At 31.6% G+C, this 18022-nt stretch overlaps 4 protein-coding genes across 9 annotated transcripts; 3 read left to right on the plus strand and 1 right to left on the minus strand.

Annotated features, from left to right (window-relative positions):
- Nucleotides 1–1882: 1882 nt before the first annotated feature.
- Nucleotides 1883–6535, minus strand: LOC137824390 (uncharacterized). The gene is made up of 6 exons (XM_068630026.2): nucleotides 6292–6535; nucleotides 4989–5399; nucleotides 4429–4574; nucleotides 3880–4156; nucleotides 3001–3273; nucleotides 1883–2518 (listed from the first exon to the last, which is right to left on the minus strand). Exons 2-6 carry the CDS (start codon nucleotides 5295–5297, stop codon nucleotides 2033–2035), a joined length of 1491 nt encoding a protein of 496 aa, XP_068486127.1. The 5' UTR covers nucleotides 5298–5399; nucleotides 6292–6535; the 3' UTR covers nucleotides 1883–2032.
- Nucleotides 6536–7313: 778 nt separating this feature from the next.
- LOC137826260 (DNA binding / DNA-directed RNA polymerase) lies at nucleotides 7314–9898 on the plus strand. Its single transcript, XM_068632159.2, has 2 exons — nucleotides 7314–7396; nucleotides 8888–9898. Exon 2 carries the CDS (start codon nucleotides 8890–8892, stop codon nucleotides 9607–9609), a length of 720 nt encoding a protein of 239 aa, XP_068488260.1. The 5' UTR covers nucleotides 7314–7396; nucleotides 8888–8889; the 3' UTR covers nucleotides 9610–9898.
- Nucleotides 9899–10945: 1047 nt separating this feature from the next.
- On the plus strand, nucleotides 10946–11934 carry LOC137826262 (uncharacterized). The gene is made up of 3 exons (XM_068632160.2): nucleotides 10946–11192; nucleotides 11304–11372; nucleotides 11616–11934. The coding sequence occupies exons 1-3, from the start codon at nucleotides 11136–11138 to the stop codon at nucleotides 11688–11690; spliced, it is 201 nt and encodes a 66-aa protein (XP_068488261.1). The 5' UTR covers nucleotides 10946–11135; the 3' UTR covers nucleotides 11691–11934.
- A 1833-nt stretch (nucleotides 11935–13767) lies between these two features.
- On the plus strand, nucleotides 13768–16985 carry LOC137825785 (uncharacterized). 6 transcript variants are annotated; one of them, XM_068631572.2, is made up of 5 exons: nucleotides 13768–13959; nucleotides 14842–15032; nucleotides 15595–15693; nucleotides 15805–15956; nucleotides 16490–16985. In XM_068631572.2, exons 2-5 carry the CDS (start codon nucleotides 14850–14852, stop codon nucleotides 16875–16877), a joined length of 822 nt encoding a protein of 273 aa, XP_068487673.1. In that variant the 5' UTR covers nucleotides 13768–13959; nucleotides 14842–14849; the 3' UTR covers nucleotides 16878–16985. The 6 variants fall into 6 exon arrangements, with proteins under 6 accessions (XP_068487673.1, XP_068487672.1, XP_068487674.1 ...); XM_068631571.2 differs by having other exon boundaries at nucleotides 13769–13959; nucleotides 14845–15032; XM_068631573.2 differs by lacking the exon at nucleotides 13768–13959 and adding an exon at nucleotides 13960–14108 and having other exon boundaries at nucleotides 14845–15032.
- The last annotated feature ends 1037 nt before the right edge of the window (nucleotides 16986–18022 follow it).

An 18022-nucleotide genomic window follows, 5' to 3' on the forward strand; every position in this document is an offset into this window, starting at 1 on the left:
CTTGTCTCCGATTTCAAAATAGGTCACGTGACGTTGTTGATTTCAAATGTTCCGTTGCTAACAGAAAAAAAAAAACAAAAAAAAAATGAATATAGAAAATTAAATAAATAGGAAATAGAATGTTAACGTTTGAATGGATGGGTGTGTGATGTTCACAACCCAATTAATTAATTATTAAAGGTTGGCACCACAAGATAATTTTGGACTGCACTAAATATATATAAATAAAAAATCAAAATATTCTTAATGAAATGAAAATTAGGATTTAAGTAAAATGTGCACTCAACTCACACCCAATCCAGCAGTATTACATCCTTTTTTCTGTGATTATTGTGAGAAGGCAGCGCGCAGAGAAGGAGACTAAGCCACCGGAAAAGGATTGAAGCGAGCACGCGCTCCCTCCTAATAGTGATCACACAAAAAAAATGTGCAATATTGTCGGGTTGGATGTGGGTTGGATGTGAGTTGGGTGCACATTTTACTAAACCCTAATTTTCATTTCATTAAAGGTATTTTGGTTTTTTTTTTATGTATAGTGGGTGCAATCCAAAATGATCTGGTGCAGATAGAATTTGCCTTAATGATTTACTTTGCAGTTGCTTTAAAAATAAATTTGGTGACATTAAAAAAATAAAACAAAAAATAAGCTCATTATGTTGATTATTCAAAGCTGATAAAAAAAATTAAAAAATGTTGTTTATTCAGTAAAATAGTGCAGTTTCATTTGTTTATTACCGCAATATACAAATAAATATTATTTCTTCTGCTGCCTTAAATATGATTTTCACAACTTTATCAAAATGATTTCAATTTAAATACTAAAATATATATTAAAGTTGTATTATAATTGAACAACATATAAATGTCACCATCACAACATACAACTATTTTGTTTTTCTCACTCACCCACTTTTTTTTTCTGTATACAAAGAATAAACTTCAAGAGTAAGAAGTCTAAATCATAAAATCCCAAAGAGTAGAAAAATGTTATTGTTTTTTTTAATCATCTCTTTCAGCCACTTCAATTGATCATGGCTTCATCAAAATCATAAAGAATCATCAAAATCATGGCTCACATTTATAATCATGGTTCACACTTATAATCATGGCTCACATTCATTTATTAATCAAAGTTAACAAAAAAATAGTATATACTATTACATTAAAATCAACATTTTAACAATGGATTGGATAGTATCAGAATCACAAAATTGTGTTAATTAAAACTTAATGTATAATGTAATAAGTTAAATAAAATAATAATTTATTTTAAATTTGTTTATAACAATTAAAGAAATTGATAATTTCACATTAAGTCTTTAAAACAGTTTGCTAATTAATGTTTTATTTACTGAGAATTGTTTCCAATTTTATTTTGACCAGGGTTTGTACTAATTCGAACCAAAGCACTCATTGCATTTTTAGTACTTTTCAAACCCTGCACTTAAAACAACAATTATGTATCACCTAACTAAATAATTCTTTAAGGAAAGTTTCTTCATGCATTTGAAATATCAAAATTATTCTTTCACAGTTTTAAGTGATTCTAGAATAGGAGTTACATAAGTAAAAAATTATTTCCAGAATAGATGTTAGAGTGTTTCCAGAATCTGGAAGACAAAAAACCATTCCGGAATATCCTTTCCGGAACAGATTTTTTTGAATTCTAGATTGGTAAATCCAGAATTAATAAAATGTGTTTTAGAAAATATGTTCCAGAAATATCCCCAAAAAAACAATCCGAAAAATATTTTTAAAAGGGATAAAATAGTCTTCTTGAAAAATGATGGGTGCAGGAAGAAATTTGTTAGGATACAGGAAGAAACAACCTTCTCTGAGTCATCCAAGGGCTAAACCTCTAATTCTTAACCCAATATACTCATTTATAAAGTCCACACCCTTTAAATAAATAAATAAAACTGTTTATGCTGAGTTTACATTGTTTTCAAAACAAAACTTCTTATTCTACATAGCATAAAAGTTTCTGAAATCACTAGATGTCAGTGAGAGAATAACACTCCTAAGTTCATGGCTAAACAGTTTCCTCATCTAAGCTGATGAATTTCTTTATGATTCCCATCATTTCTCCCCCAGGGAATCGCCCCAGACACCCTCTTGCAGCTGCCACTTCATTTAGCTCATAAACTGAATCACCACTGTGAGGTTCACAACATTTGTCTCTTCTCTCCTTTGTGTCTAGATCATTAAGCAAGTCTTCACCAGACCTGACACTGGGAATGGGAAATGGGTCAAGAGAAGTTTTCTGAATAGTTGATTCCCCAATAGCACCAACAAAATCTTTCAGCCGACATATGGTGAATGGAACTGATTCAAAGCTGTGATCACCATATTCTACTGGAGTAGAGTGATCTCCTGTGACACAAAGGGAAAACTGATATTCTCCAGATTTTTCTGTTTCCCAGAGAAGCCTTGCCAGCTGCCCCACTGCTGTATCCACAGCTTCTAATGCTTTGACCTTGAGGATGCTTGCCTTGTCGTGGCCAGCATCATCTATTGCCTACAATAACACATAAAGTCTCATCGCATAATCCAAAAAGCTAGAACTAACTATGGCTCACAACAGTATAAGAACAAGGAGAAATGAAGGAGCAATGGCAAAAGATAGAAGATTTAACTCTGATATTGAATTGCTGTGTGATGTAGTCTAAGAGTCTAGGAATGCTTAATATTTGTATTTTCACTTAAATTTTCCTGGTTTCAACACCATCTTTCGATAGTTTTAGCCTTCATCCTTCAAGAGGAGAGCATGCAGCAGCAGCAGCACTAAACAGGAGGTATTTTGTTTGCAATATGCATCATACCCTTTACATTAAGCTGGAGATTCAATTACAATAAACACTTCTTAATTTCTTTCTGCATCGCAGCAAAAAGATGGTATACAAAACTCCCCATCTATAAAGTGGGATTCTGGAACAGATAGGAGGAAAATTGCTGAAAAGTAAAAGCAGATAATAAAAACAAAACTAGAAAATTTATGACCTTAATATGAAGAAATCCAAAGTCATAGCCATCAGAGCGACCTGCTTTAAACTCATCCTCCCCAGGTACAAACACTTTGGGGCAGGACTGCAGAGGAGCCGAGAGTGCCTTAGCTATTGCAGATGCTTTTGATGTTAGTAAAGTTCTATAGTCCCCAGTTGCTCCAGGGGCATCTAGAATATCAATTCCGAGTGATAAGCCCAGGCCAGCGATTATTTTCGTCGGAGCTACCATGCATGGCCGCAGACCATGTTTGTTTAAAAATGGTGTAACCTGTAATATATAATTTAAACTGGTAAATGCATACAAATGGACACACATTAGCATTTATGACCTGGATCCAAGCTCATCGTTTTTTTATCAACAAGAAATAATAAATAAATATGATTTACTTAAGGGGTGACCCAACCCTGTAATATATACGATGATCCAAGCTCATTGTATTATAGTTTCTGCTTATTGTCTCAGACAGGATATAATCAACAGACCAACTGTCATTTAACTTTTTGTCCAAGTAATAATGAAGACTGTAGCACATTCAAGGAATTGAATAGAGCACTAGAGTTAAAGAAAAAACCCACTTTAGTGGCCAAACTCAAAAAACATCACAATTGCCTCCTTCAGAAAGTCAACAATATTTAAAGACTGAAAAGGCAACATACTACAAAAATAAAAAATGAAGGAAACTCAAAACATACAAGTCAATATTGTTATTTATTTTATTTCTAATGATTCTTTAATGATTGCCACATATTTGATGGGCTTTCCTTTAAAGAAGCAGAATATTTAAATGGATTTAGATGTACCGCTTTTTCTATGCATCACTTTAATGATTGAAAGATAAATGAATCAACTATGAAATAAACTGAAAGAGCAGACCTCAATTCGAATGCCACAACCTCTTAAAAGGACTACATTTGCTATATTCTTCCCTTCTGCAAAACGTTTAGCATTCACAGGATGAGAAACCAGAATTTTTGTTATTTCCTTGGACAATTCATTAACAACAGCAGCAGTATTCCTTGCTTCATGAGAATCATCTAAAGCTTCTGCTTTCAAAAGTAAGCGGTTGTCTTTTAATGGGTCCGTTCCTGATATATTTCCACTCAAATTTGGTCCTTTAACAACTACTCCACATCTATGTTCTGTTGCATACCTAATAAAGGAATAGCCAACACAAATACAGAACTGTTAATTCTTTTGGTAGATAAGAATCATTAAGTTAACTATGCAAAAATCTTGAGTTCCCCAACTTGTAAACATTTAGTAGCCAATTTTACTTGGAGTTTTTAAATTTGGGAAGAAATCTTCAAGTCAAATAAATTAGAGCGCAACAACTAACCCTTGAAAACTTAATTACCCAAGATAAGTGGTAACCTACATTAACAATTAACCATTAAATGCTAAAGCAACCTTAGGCATCTTCACCTGACTCTGACTTCATATTGAGGGAAAGATGGCAATTTCAATCCATCCAGGGCAGCACAAAGTACGGGGCCTTCTTCTTCAAAGTGCCTGTCAGCTCTTCTACTGGTGACTATTCCAGTTTTCTCATCAAGAGTAGCAAAGTTTGACTGCAGGAAAATGTTGTATGAGTGATTAACACGAAATAATGCAAAACAAAATCACTTTTAGATAAGGTTAAGAATTAACAACTTCAACATAACATAGAAAGAAAGCACAATCTATGAAACAAATTTATCAGTAATTTTAGAAACTTGATCAGAATACTGATGCCAACAAACATTGTATGGTAAAGCATTTTGATAAAGCTGCAAAACTTCAGACTATTAAGGTCTCTCCTACATTATCTTTGAAAAGACATGAAGTACCACCTTGTACCAAAAAATAGATTTTGAAGTAGAATGTCAATATGAAAAGTTAGGTTTCCTAGCTTTCCTAAGAATTTAGAGGACTGCACCCACCATTATATTCCAAAAGAAACCATGATTAACTTAGAAAAAAGTGAAATAGGGTTCTTAACCAACCTTAAAAGCAATATCACCAGGTGACATGGCCAATCCTGCCCCCATGGATTCAAACGCTCCTCGACCGCGATAATAAACCCTAGGATCATAACCTAACAAGGACAGATGAGCAGTGTCACTTCCACAAGCTAAGCCAACCTCAACAGGGTCCATTAGTCCATTAACTCCAGCAGATGCTATGGCATCCAAGTTCGGTAGTTTTGCGGACTGAAGAGGAGTCTTGAATCCAAGCCTTGGCAGTGACACATCAGCCAACCCATCAATCAGCACAAATGCCACTCTTTTCTTTGGCACCTGTGGACTGCTCATTCTGCTCCTTTTTTCCTTGCTTCCCTCGGGTTATAAATAAGTAGGGTTAAACAGCAAATAACAAATCACTCCAATGATGTCTTCACTGCCAATGCCAAATCCCTGCGACAATAGTAAGTACCATATACACAAACATTTAATTTTTCAGCAACTTGGCTTGACAACTCAACCAATAACATTCAACCATGAGTCTTTTCTTTCTCTCAAAAGGGGAAGAACAAACTTTGTGATCTGCTATAGAAAAACAGGAATAAAACCCGAGACAAAAAGAGAAAAAGAAAAATCCAGCAACAAAATTGAAACTTTATTTCAGTTTTGTGTTCAATGTTCAAATTGGAAACTTGGACGCATTCCCTATTCGTTTCAAACATTAATAAGTACAACTGCATCAATATCACACTTATGAACTTGTCGTGGTGGACATGCAGAGAAATGAAATTCAATCACTGAATTTTTATTAACTCAAATTAATCTTAATTTATAAAGAACATCTTTTACAAATATTCAAAAATTCGTCCCAACATTATAATAACAAAATAAGGGGTTCAAGTGTCAACAGTTTCCATAACAAATTTAACTAATTAGAATATGAGTATTAGAAGTATATAAGCAAACTAAAATATCATTTTACTGTTTATGTTTTTAGTAATTTCTATGTTTAAAATTTTTGTTTTGATTTTTTAAAAATTAAAAGAGAGTCAATTTTATGTTCATCCAATCCAACTAAAATGAGTCCTGATCCAGTAGCATTAAATGCATTCCCAACAAATTAGGTTGTGAGCATCCAGCGTAGGGTTGAAGAAGCCCAGATAAAGAGAAGAAGAAAAGGTAGCGAGATATTGGAGGTGGCACAAATCAGGGGCAACCCAATAGCAAAGAGGCATAACAGAGTGGAAATTTGTAAGCTTTGGAGCAAACAAAGGCGCAGATAGAAAGAGAGTGATCTACGATTGAAATGCGAAAAAGAATAATAAGGAAGGAAAGAAGAAGGAACCTGAATACAAAGAGAAAAGTGGGCAGAATCAACAGGAGAAACGCTTTTGGGAGATGAATTGAAGAAAGAAGACGGAGACGAAGATCTGACAGTGAAAGCCTAAACCTTAAGCAACTGAACCGAATCAATCAAATTCAAAGTTTTTCTTCCCTTTCTGATTACGCACCGTTTTGATGCCTCCTTCTGAATCTTCTTACCCAAGATACTAGTAGTTCTATCTACTGTTATTTTTTTTATTTTTTTTGAATAATAATAATAATGTATAACAACTGAATTATAGAAAATTGGTTTAATAGAAAACAAATAATGATTTTAATGAAGATGATAGCAACATTAATTGCATTCTTTTAGTAATTTGCATGTCACAGCCTTAAAAACGAGAGGTAATAATAGAAAATTGTGAAAACTATATTATATTAATAATTAATTATATATAATTGACTATTGTTAATCTGTTTTTGTTTAAATAAAAAATAATTGTTTTAACAAAACAAAAGATAAATGTTTTTTTTATGTTTTTGTTTACTTCCTACCAAACATACTTGGTTAAATTATGTTGTCTTTAATTGACGTTATTATGTAACAAGTAAGTTAATTTCAGTATGTAAAAAAATTAGATATTCCAGATTTTCGGATAAATGATTATTTTCCTAGATATAATATTTTATTGAAATTTAAATTAAATAAATCTTATCATCGTTTTTTTCATCAAATTGTAATACATGAATGCTATTTTAAGTTAAAACATTCACTTGTTATTATTTTATTAATAAACTTGATAATAAATTTTTAAATGAAACTATTTTAATTTTATTCTTTTCGTATCGACTATATAATTTTTTAAGAATTTTATTACAAAATTTTAAAAATTATGAGATTTAAATAAATTGTTCCATTTAGTAAAGATAAAATTGCTAATATACAACACAACCAGTCATAAAAATATATTAAAAATAGTTTTTCATTTTTTTTGGATAAAATCAAAAAGGAATTTTTTGGGTGAGTTGTTATAAACATAAAAAAAAATATAAAGCTTGAATATCTTTTTCTGCACTTTCATTCTCCATTGATGCAGAGTAGCAACCTTATTCGTCCAACCAAGCAGGTAATGAATCAAAACCACCTTAACCAACCATACTTCACTATTACTGTCTCTACCCACTTGCTCCTTGCTGACGAATTTCTTAAAAATCTCTACTTTTTAATGTTTTTCTTCTTATTCTGTAGTTTCATGAGCTGCAAGAGCCCAAAAGATAAACCCCAATTTTTTCATCTGCTGAATTCCTTAAACTTCCAGGGTTATCTTCATTCTTGTCTGTGTATCATTAACTTAGATTATGTTAGATAGTTAGAATAGGAAACAATTGTTTGTGCTGCCTAACACTCTCAATCACTGGGCTCTTTTTTCATCCTCAATTGAGCCAATGAACTATCCGCACCTAACTAGACTTGGACTTGGTATTTTTTCCTTTATGTAACCCTTTATGAATTATAATTGGATTTGGACTATTTCATTCTCAGTATAAGGTGTTCATTTTCTAGCTGAAGAATGTGGGAGGTGTAATGATTCGCAATTAGGCATATTCTGAGATACATCCTGAGTGTGATTAGTCCAGCAAAATTGTTGCTTCGAAGTTATAACAGGCAAACATTTCTTTTTCATTTCACCATGATTTACAGGCACTGGTGTTTTTAGATAAAAAAGATTTCTAGTCATACTGTCAGTTTCAGTATTGCCTGGAAAATGAAAACTGCTTGACAGATGCCTTATTATGAATTTATTCTGCTGCTTGGAGTTGTAACTGTGTTAGATGTTATTGGAGATCTCATAATAACTAGGGATATGATCAAAATGGTGAGTAATTGTGTATAAGTAAGGGAAGGGAAATCTTCTCTTCAAGAGCTAGCTTATGGGATTGAGTTAGGTTCAAACTCAAATTTTATGATAGTATGAAAGTCTTTCTTAGTGATTATTGTTAGGCTTATTGGGTCACTTGTTATTTGACCATCATAAGTCCATTTACACATGTCTGGTCTTGTAAAGTTTATGCTCGAGATGCTTAATCTTTGATGTGAGGGGAGATAGTAAAAATAATGTATATAAGTGAGGGATAACCCTCACCCGAAGAGCTATTTTTTTGGATTGAGTTAGATTGAAACTCGAATTCCAAGGAGATGTCATTTTGGCTGCAAATTTTATATTGATTTTCCTGCCGTGCTTATTAACTTTTTACTATTTTTGGAAACTGATGGTGCGAAGTGCTGCATTAAAAGTCCAGGTTCATGGTTTTCTTGATTCAGGACTAGTGTTTACACTTAGGGAATTGCATATGTATTTACTCTTAATTGCAGCGTGTGTGTGTGAAATCTGCTGAGTGCTTTCTTACTGAAGCAATTCATCAAATCTCTAGTCTTTAACTGTTATGTTCAAAAATTTAATAAGATCCTCTACCACGATCCATGCAACTTTTTTAATTTTCAATTTGCTCTTCTGAAAAGTATTATTCATTTCAAAATGTGAAGTACTTTCATTTTTCAATGAACCGTTTGAGTAATATAATTACTGACATTGTACTTGCTAATTTTCTGTTATAAGGAATGAGTCAATTGCAAGAATCTTCTTCACTTAAACGCAAACGACAAGACTTGGCTTTGGTGTCGGGATCTATGACAGATGGTGAACGTGTACTGTATAATCTCATACATAGCAAGAAAGACATGGGAATCTGGACAGGAGACATGAAAAGAGAAACGAATCTACCTGACAGCATAGTAAAAAAATCCTTAAAGTTGCTTCAATCCAAGAATCTGATAAAGGAGGTTGTTAACATTCAAAACAAAGGTAGAAAACACTACATGGCAGCAGAGTTTGAACCTTCCAAGGAAATCACTGGTGGGGATTGGTATACTCAAGGAAGTCTTGATACTGATTTCATAAACCTTGTAAAGGAGGTGTGCTTGAAGTGCATTTTCAGGCAGAAAGTTGCCACACACGATGGAGTTTTGGAGTGGAGCAGAAAGAGTGGTGTCTTCACGGTTGAAGTCACAGCACAGCAAATAGATGAGATTTTGCGAGCTTTGGTTTTGGATGATGAGATTGAAGAAGTGAAGAGCACTGGATTAGGGGATTTTTCATCTGTTCCTGTTGGCAGAATTTGTTACAGATGCAAAAGTAAAGGTGGCAACAGAGGGGAACAGAAACCTGGTGCCATGGCTTCCATTCCATGTGGAGTTTGTCCACGAATAAATTTCTGTACCCCAGATGGCATTATCTCCCCAAGAACTTGTGTCTATTATCAGAAATGGTTGGATTTCTAAAGGATTCAAACAACAATTCTTAGGTTAGATATGACCCTCCAAGCTTTCACTCTCATCTTGCAGCTGTTGTATTTGTATTGTAAACTTGTATCAAAGCTCCTGCATCAAAATCAAAGCCTTCAGTGAGGGTTAAAAAGTTCTGCATATAAGGAGTGTATTGGTTCCTACAATTTTCTGAACTCATGAAAAACAAAACAGAGAATGAAAATTTGATCATTAAACCTGTTTGTACCAATTTGTAAGCATGTTATAGTTCCCCCAAGCAAAAGGGTGTGTTTTGTTTTGTCCACTATAATTTTGATTCATCTTTCTCTCTGTTTTTATTTGTTAATAGTTGTTCAGAAGAAAATACATGGTGTTTGTTGGTTCAAGTAATAAGGAGTTTTTTTTTTCTTGTAAGCCTAACATCAAGTTCAAACTTTGGCAGGATGTGTCTGAAATAGTTGCTGAGAATTAGATTATTACGATCGACAATAATCCTTGTCAATTTTCTTTAGGTAATTTTGTTGAAAATTATTAATTATGTTTAGATGCAATAAAAAATCTTTTTTCACCTGAGAAGAAAGTATACATTAAACTAAAAGAAAAAAAGGTTAAAAAATAATCATAAATTATAAAATAAAAGGTTTAGATTAAAAAAATTATTTAAGAATTTAATAAAACTTTATGCAGTAATGGAATCTTTAAAGAAATCATTAAACAAACAAAAATCTACAAGATTTCAATTATAACATCTTAAAATATCTTTTTCTATTTTAATTAAGCAGTCATGCCAGATTGAGATGATTTTATTTTGATGTTTATATATAGTGCACCCATTCATATATATTAATGTGTTCATGATAAATCAGAACAACAATGATTGTTACTAAAAAAAATACATACAAACAATAATTGGAGGAAAAAGAAATAGCACAATATACATAACATAACCCTTGGTTGGTGTATTATATCTTCATGCATAAACCCATAACTTCCATTGAACGGCAACAAAAAACTTCCACATTTTAACTAGAGAGAGTGAAGAAAATAAAGTGAAAACAAGGAGATTTTGTTATGCACTTCTATAAAAAAATTCCCACATGCACCCAAATTTTGATTTGAGACAGTTTAATCCTTAATATTTGTACCAAGTTTCTTCAGCTAATTGAATGTTTTCTATTTGCTTGATTAAATTGCATTTTATCAGGAGAAGGTACGTTTAAACTTTGTCCTTGAAGTTCATGTACCTTTGCACATTCAACAGTTATATGCTTTCTATTTAGCACCATGGATCCATTCCAATTAGCCTAAGTTTTAGGTTCCTGACTAATTATGGTTTAACTGTCAATTTCAGAAGCAAATGAAGTGCCTGGTCTTGAGCCAAATGTTTCTCACCTAAATGGTGCATGTCATTACATGTGTTAGTTTGAGCCACTATATATACATGCACCCCACCATTGTAAGTTACATCTCATATTAAGAAGTATTTGCTAAATTACCTTCTGCTTTTTCAAGACCAAAACTCAACACAAGCAAACTGAAAAATGGATCAATCTCAGAACTTGAGCCATCAAGCTGGTCAAGCCGTGGGACAAGCTAAGGTGAGTTTTGCACTTATACCATGTGTTCAATATATTCATATCCTTAAATTTTTGCAGTACTTTCTCAATATAGTGGCATGACAACTGGGAATAATGTTATTGATGATTCAGGAGAAGGCAGGTAACATGATGGACAGTGCAAGCAATGCTGCTCAATCTGCCAAAGAATCATGCCAAGAGGTGAGAACATTTGTTTGAACAATTCAGTTTTGTTGTCTGTTTATAATAAAGTATAATCAGAACCACTCTTGAAAAGCAGGATTGAGGTAATTTTATGTTGGTGCAGTCAAATTTATTTTACAAACAGTTTGGTTTTTTATAGAAATAACTGAAGTTTAAGAAAAAAGTTTTCCATGATGTTGGATTCTTTAGAACAAGCTCAAAATTATGGAGGATTTTGATGAAACTGTTATGGTGTTGTAGACTGGCCAACAAATGCAGGCAAAGGCACAAGGAGCTGCTGATGCTGCAAAAAACGCAGTTGGGGCTAACAAATGAATCTAATGAAGATCTCTCCAAGTGGCTATTTATGTCTTTCAAAATGTGGTTTTTTGGCTTTATGTATTTATTTTCTTTTGCTATCTTTTGCTTTTAGCATTTTTTTTTCACTTTGTAGAGGGAGGAATAAGATTGTTTGTGTATCAGCCACTTGAATGAAGGCCTTTTTGTTTAGAATAATATTTTATGGTTTATAGACAACCATTTTTCAATAAAAAAATGCAGGTTAATGCTGTTTCTGTCCCATTTTTTCCTTCAAAATTCTGTTCTGTCTAACTCTATTCCAATGCTATTAAGATGAGATAGCAGATTTTATCCCAAATACATGTAAGAAAATCAAAGAGTTGGTATTGAGATAAAGTCAAATAACATAAATAAATTTAAACCTCATCTCACATACCAATTTTGTATTTCATTTCCTAACATGATATTTTTTAATCATTGAAAATAGATATTAAAATAGACCAATAAATTACTTAAAAAACCCATATTATAAGTCAAGTTAGAAAAACAAATTAAACAATGTAATTCCTTATGGGAAAATAGTTTCAAAAATAAAAGTACTTTATATATGTGTAAAAATGACATTTATTCATTATACAAATTCTTAAACTTCTCAAAAATGAAAATGCATTATATTTTTGGTAATTTCCCACGGATTTATTTTGTGAAAAACATTATAGTCTTTCCCAGGATGTTTCCCACGGATTTGGCCTAATAAATTCTCACTTTGCCAAAAACAAATCCATGGTAAACATATATATTTTTAAAATAAATCAAATAATAAAGTTGCTAAATTAAGAGAGAATATCTTCAAATACATAACACCATTGAAACATTTGACAGTAACATATTAATAAAACTAAATTATCAAATCACTATTTTTTTTCTATATGTCACCACAAAAATTTATATATTATAGGTATGTTGGATCTAGACCGTATTTATAACCGATTTAACAACTTAATTATTTTTTTTAGTCACGCTTCTTTTTTTTTTTTTTTTTTTTTTTGGTCTTTAGATTTCGATTGATAATGTATTTCGATTGACAATGTATCGGTAAAAGGTTTTCCAACAATCAAACAAGTGTTCCGTATTTGAGTGTGATTAATTTATTGACTAGAACATACCTTATTTGAGTGTAGTATAATAAAGTTTATAATGGACTCTATTGTTAATGGACCGTATTTAATACGTATCATAACTTATCAAACAGTCTCCGTTAACAAGTGACGGTGACCCAACCTATATATATATTTTGTTTAGTATTAATATTGTTGTGGTTTTTGGTTGCATGTAAATGCAAATAATAAGTATGCATTATTTCTGGTATCTACTTCTCCTTGGAGTTATAAGAAGGGTTCGATGAACCAAATTAATATCAATTGCTGGAGTGAAAAATGAAAATTACAAAACAATTCACCATAAAACATTGACATGTATATTAATCACCAAATTTACAATAATACCAAACTCAGCATAACATAACCGATTTTACGCAGGAATAAAAGAACATGAAATGATATGTGAAACCAAAATAAAAAATGAAAAAATAAGTAAGTTTTATGAGTATTTTTCATTTCACTTTATTTCTCTTTTTAACCAAATACTCTTGGGAGTACGCAGTGAATTAATATTTCAGTTTTTGTCATGAATAAAGACCTTTTAATTTTACAACTCATTTATTTTTAAAATTATAATGTTCTCTAAAAAATATATAAGATCCTTTCAAATTCTATAAATTTTTAAAGACTTTCAAGAATTTTTACTATATAAAATGTTAAAATTTTCAACCAACGATATTATAATTTTTTTTCAAATAAAAACAGATTAACAATTATCAATTATATATAATTAATTATTAATATAATATAATTTTCACAATTTTTTATTATTACCTCTCGTTTTTAAGCTGTGACATGAAAATTACTAAAGGAATGCAATCAATGTTGTTATTATCTTCATTAAAATCATTATTTGTTTTCTATTAAACCAATTTTCTATAATTCATTTGTTATATATTATTATTATTATTATTATTACTCCGAATAAGAAAAGACGGTAGAATACTAGTAGCTTGGGTAAGAAGATTGGAGAAGAGATCAAAACGGTGCGTATTAAAAAAGGAAAGAAAAACTTTGAATTTGATTGATTCGGTTCAGTTGCTTAAGGCTTTCACTGTCAGATCTTCGTCTCTGTCTTCTTTCTTCAATTCATCTCCCAAACGCGTTTCTCTGGTTGACTCTGCCCCCTCTCTCTTTCTATTCAGGTTTCTTCTTCTTTCCCCTTATGATTTTTCATTATTCTTCTTTTTCGCATTTCAATCGTGGATCACTCTCTTTCTCTCTGCGCCTTTGTTTGCTCTAAAGCTTACAAATTTCCACTCTGTTATACCTCTTTGCTATTGGGTTGTCCCTGGTTTGTGCCACCTCCAATATCTCACTACTTTTTCTTCTTCTCTTTATCTGGGCTTCTTCAACCTACGCTATCATAAATATAAAACGATTTTTTTCTCCTTCCTCTTGTGTTCATCTCATTGTTCATGATTGTTTAACGTGCTACTGGTTTAAATCCATTATTTTCAAACGGGTATTACTAATCCCCATTTCTCTACCTTGTTTGTGTTTGTCCATGTTAGGGAAGTAACTAGAAGTTCATGTTGTTCTTTCTTAAACCCCCGTGGAGCACTGCGTTAATAAAATAAATGAAATTGTTGTGTTATGTTTATTCATGTTTCAAACATCGCTCTTTATTTGTTTGATGCTAGCTAGGGTGGGACAGGGTTTGCGGTATCAACAAATTGGGAACTTGGATAGGTTGGGAGAGTGAGGTTTTGGTTACCCCATGATTTAGCAGACTGTTAACTTTACATCTGAACTGGAATGGATCTTGGCATTGGCTTGGCTTGTTATTTTTTAGTTGGATGTTTTCTTCATGTCATGAGACGTTACTCTTTTGTACTTATTTGATTTAGTGCATCAAGTGGTTATATATCTGGTACTTTTTGGTGGCTCTGGTTGTGTGGCCTATGTAACCACAATTGCAGCTGGAGAGTCTAAAATATTGTTGCAGCTGTAGACTTTTTTTAAAATCTCCATAGAATCTAGAAAAAATATATTTCTGAGTTCTGATTGTATGCTTTTTTATGTAGCAGCAAGAATGTATAACAATGTTGGGATGCCACCGGGGGCACCTCAACTGCATCCTCAACCTCCAACGAGCTCACAACCTAATTTGTTTGGGAATGCATTTAATTCTGCTGGATCAGGACTCATTCGAGGTGGATTGGGTGCATATGGAGAAAAAATATTAGGGTCAAGTTCTGAGTACGTCCAAAGCAATGTATGCATCGTTCTATCATTTTTTTTATTGAATCATTTAATTTGACATTCTAATTCGCGGTTGGCAAAATTATATCTGATTTTGTTTCTCTGTCATTTCAGCTTTTTGTATGTTTAGTTTCTTTCTTGTTTTGCATTGTCTTCCTTGCATCTAAATTGTGTGTGGAAAACTGCGTTTTCTTAGAAAACTTAGAATACCTCTTCAATACAGTGTTTCTAAGCTGTTTGGTATATCATGTGAACAATGCTTATCTGCTTATGATCAGAAACAATTGTACCATACAACTTTGCATCTTAATATTTGCATTCCCTTTTAATTTTTTAATTTCAAATGTTCTGCATTATTGCAATTCAATTTTGAATCTATTTCATGTATGGCATATGCTCTCAATGCAATAATGTTTACATTTCAATCAAGTCAGGTTCCTTTGATTTTGGAGAAAAACCCATGCAGCTGAAAGATAATTTTGAATTTCCTTAGTTAGCACGTAACTTAATTATAGATATTATATGTAGTTGTGAATTCAAAGTTTTTTTTAATATATTTATTTGTTTATCTACAGATAAGTCGGTATTTCTCTGATCCCCAGTACTACTTTCAAGTGAATGATCACTATGTTAAGAACAAATTAAAGGTTGTTTTGTTCCCATTCCTGCACCGGGTAAGCAGCAATAGTGTCATCCTTTTTCACATTTATCTAGTTGAATTTTCATTTCATTATCTTATTCTATCTTCTTGCTTGCCCTTATCTTTTTTTTTTTCTTGTGTTCAGGGTCATTGGACTAGAATTACTGAACCGGTGGGAGGTAGGCTCTCTTATAAACCACCAATTTATGACATAAATGCTCCTGACTTGTACATTCCATTAATGGCATTTGGTACCTATGTTGTTCTTGCTGGCATCTCACTTGGTTTACGTGGAAAGTAAGTATAATATCTCCTTAATCTTAATTGCTGAAGTGATCAAATGTATTTTCCCTCAAACTAAACTCAAATTTAGCTACCTGGACCCTGCGTGAGCTTATTTTTGCCTGTATATACTATCTCACTGTTCTTTAAAAGGGATTTTTGCTTGTTGGTGGTGACGCCAAGGGAAATACAAATAATAAAAAAATGATACTGTATATTATCAGAGTTGAACATTGGCACCTCCCTTTTTGTCTGGGATGTAATAATGAGTCTTTTTCCTTAAAGAAATTCAAGTCCAAAAATTATCTTTATTCTTGTGTTCCAAACTAAAACATGGAATTTGATTACAACTCAGACAAGTAATTATCTTCTATGGTATGAAGATTACTAATTTAATTTTCTTGATTGTTATTTTAATAATTACATAGACGGATATTGAAAACTTTCACTGAGAATTTAGTTTGGTTTGTAGTGCTGAGTTTGTTCCATCTCCACATGCTTTCTAGTTTGTCATAGTTTTTCAAACATGCTTTTTTCTTTGTGGGCAGGTTTAGTCCTGAAGCTTTGAATTGGCTATTTATCAAGGGACTGGTTGGTTGGTTTATGCAAACAGGGCTGCTTAAAGTTACTTTACTTTCATTGGGCACTGGAGAAGCACCTCTATTGGACATTATAGCATATGCTGGGTACACTTTCACTGGCTTGTGTTTGGCTGTTTGTGGAAGAATGGTGTGGAGTTACTCCTACTACTTTCTGATGCTGTCAACCTGCTTGTGTATGGCAGTGTTCTTGGTTAAAACAATGAAGAGAGTCCTTTTTGCTGAAGTAAGGAGTTATGATTCAAGCAAACACCACTATCTCTTGCTCTTGATTGCTTTGGCTCAGTTCCCATTATTCATATGGCTTGGAAACATTACTGTCAATTGGGTAATATAGTGATATCATTTACACTGTACTTAGGAGTTAAGAAAGAAGTACTTGGTGATTGTTTTGGCTGTTAACTTTGGAGAATAGTAATACAAAGTCTCTTCTCTCTTTATTGGATATCAAAGATGCATAATCATGGTATTCCCCTTCTTCAGATGTATTATATGATTTTTAGTACCTTTATTTTTTACAGTAAATTACTTTAAAAATGTTATTTTTTTTAAAAAAAATATATTAATAATTAACTAAATTTATTCTATTGCATCAATTAAAACAACTACAAACTTTCTTTCTTCACATTTTTCACTTACTTTCATTCAATTCAAACAATCTTTCTTTAATTTATAATCATATTTATTATTAAATAAAAAATAAAGTGAAATGAAGATTACCCTTTTTAAAAGTTCTTTTTATAAAACTTTTCGTTAGTGTATATTTTAGTTGAATAATATGACAAATTGTGATTTTTTTGTAATTATTTATAAATAACAATAAAAGATGGTGCATTATGATTTGGAAGGAAAATAATAAGAGAAAAAAAATATATTAGTTCTTTTTCAGATTTTATAAGTTATTATAATAGTATAATAATAAATAACAAGGTGATATAATGTCTGTCTCTTAAAAATGTTGATGAGATAACTGTGATAGTTTGCTAATAATCATATATTTTCAAGTAAGAAGCTGATTTATATATGTCATAAAAGCAATATTTTATAATTACTTTTTATACTAATTATATTTGGTGTGTATTCCAGTTAGATAACATAGTAAATTAGAGTACAAATTTTTTATTATTTATAAATAATTGACAAAGTTTAAATTATGTGATATTAAAATGTTCCTAGAACCAAACCTGATTGTGTTAAAAAGTTGTTTTTGTAAATAAATGATGGTCTGTGAAATCAAATTTTATATTAAATTAAATTATTGACAAGTTAGAATTGATTACAACTACATTATTTTTTAGTGAATCATTGTGATATTTGTTTCTACAAAATAAAATATTACATAAACTTCTTAATATAAGAAAATAATTATTTTAAATTAATATTTAATTAATATTTATTATATTTTACTTATTTATTATTATATATTTTAAATTAGTTTTTTAAAGCCTAATTAAATCATCTTCGATAATTAATTTAAATATC

Source organism: Phaseolus vulgaris, chromosome 8 (assembly GCF_051622355.1).
Source record: "Phaseolus vulgaris cultivar YP4 chromosome 8, ASM5162235v1, whole genome shotgun sequence".
Classification (NCBI taxonomy): Eukaryota; Viridiplantae; Streptophyta; class Magnoliopsida; order Fabales; family Fabaceae; genus Phaseolus; species Phaseolus vulgaris.

Excerpts from the sequence above, each read along its gene's own strand:
- LOC137824390 (XM_068630026.2), bottom strand. The coding sequence starts at position 5,297 with ATGAGCAGTCCACAGGTGCCAAAGAAAAGAGTGGCATTTGTGCTGATT. Across the intron at positions 4,157-4,428 it reads CAATATGAAGTCAGAGTCAG|GTATGCAACAGAACATAGAT; the intron begins GTGAAGATGCCT and ends TTCCTTTATTAG. Across the intron at positions 3,274-3,879 it reads GTTGTGGCATTCGAATTGAG|GTTACACCATTTTTAAACAA; the intron begins GTCTGCTCTTTC and ends TATATATTACAG.
- LOC137826260 (XM_068632159.2), top strand. The coding sequence starts at position 8,890 with ATGAGTCAATTGCAAGAATCTTCTTCACTTAAACGCAAACGACAAGAC.
- LOC137826262 (XM_068632160.2), top strand. The coding sequence starts at position 11,136 with ATGGATCAATCTCAGAACTTGAGCCATCAAGCTGGTCAAGCCGTGGGA. Across the intron at positions 11,193-11,303 it reads AAGCCGTGGGACAAGCTAAG|GAGAAGGCAGGTAACATGAT; the intron begins GTGAGTTTTGCA and ends TTGATGATTCAG. Across the intron at positions 11,373-11,615 it reads CCAAAGAATCATGCCAAGAG|ACTGGCCAACAAATGCAGGC; the intron begins GTGAGAACATTT and ends ATGGTGTTGTAG.
- LOC137825785 (XM_068631572.2), top strand. The coding sequence starts at position 14,850 with ATGTATAACAATGTTGGGATGCCACCGGGGGCACCTCAACTGCATCCT. Across the intron at positions 15,694-15,804 it reads TGTTCCCATTCCTGCACCGG|GGTCATTGGACTAGAATTAC; the intron begins GTAAGCAGCAAT and ends TCTTGTGTTCAG. Across the intron at positions 15,957-16,489 it reads TCACTTGGTTTACGTGGAAA|GTTTAGTCCTGAAGCTTTGA; the intron begins GTAAGTATAATA and ends CTTTGTGGGCAG.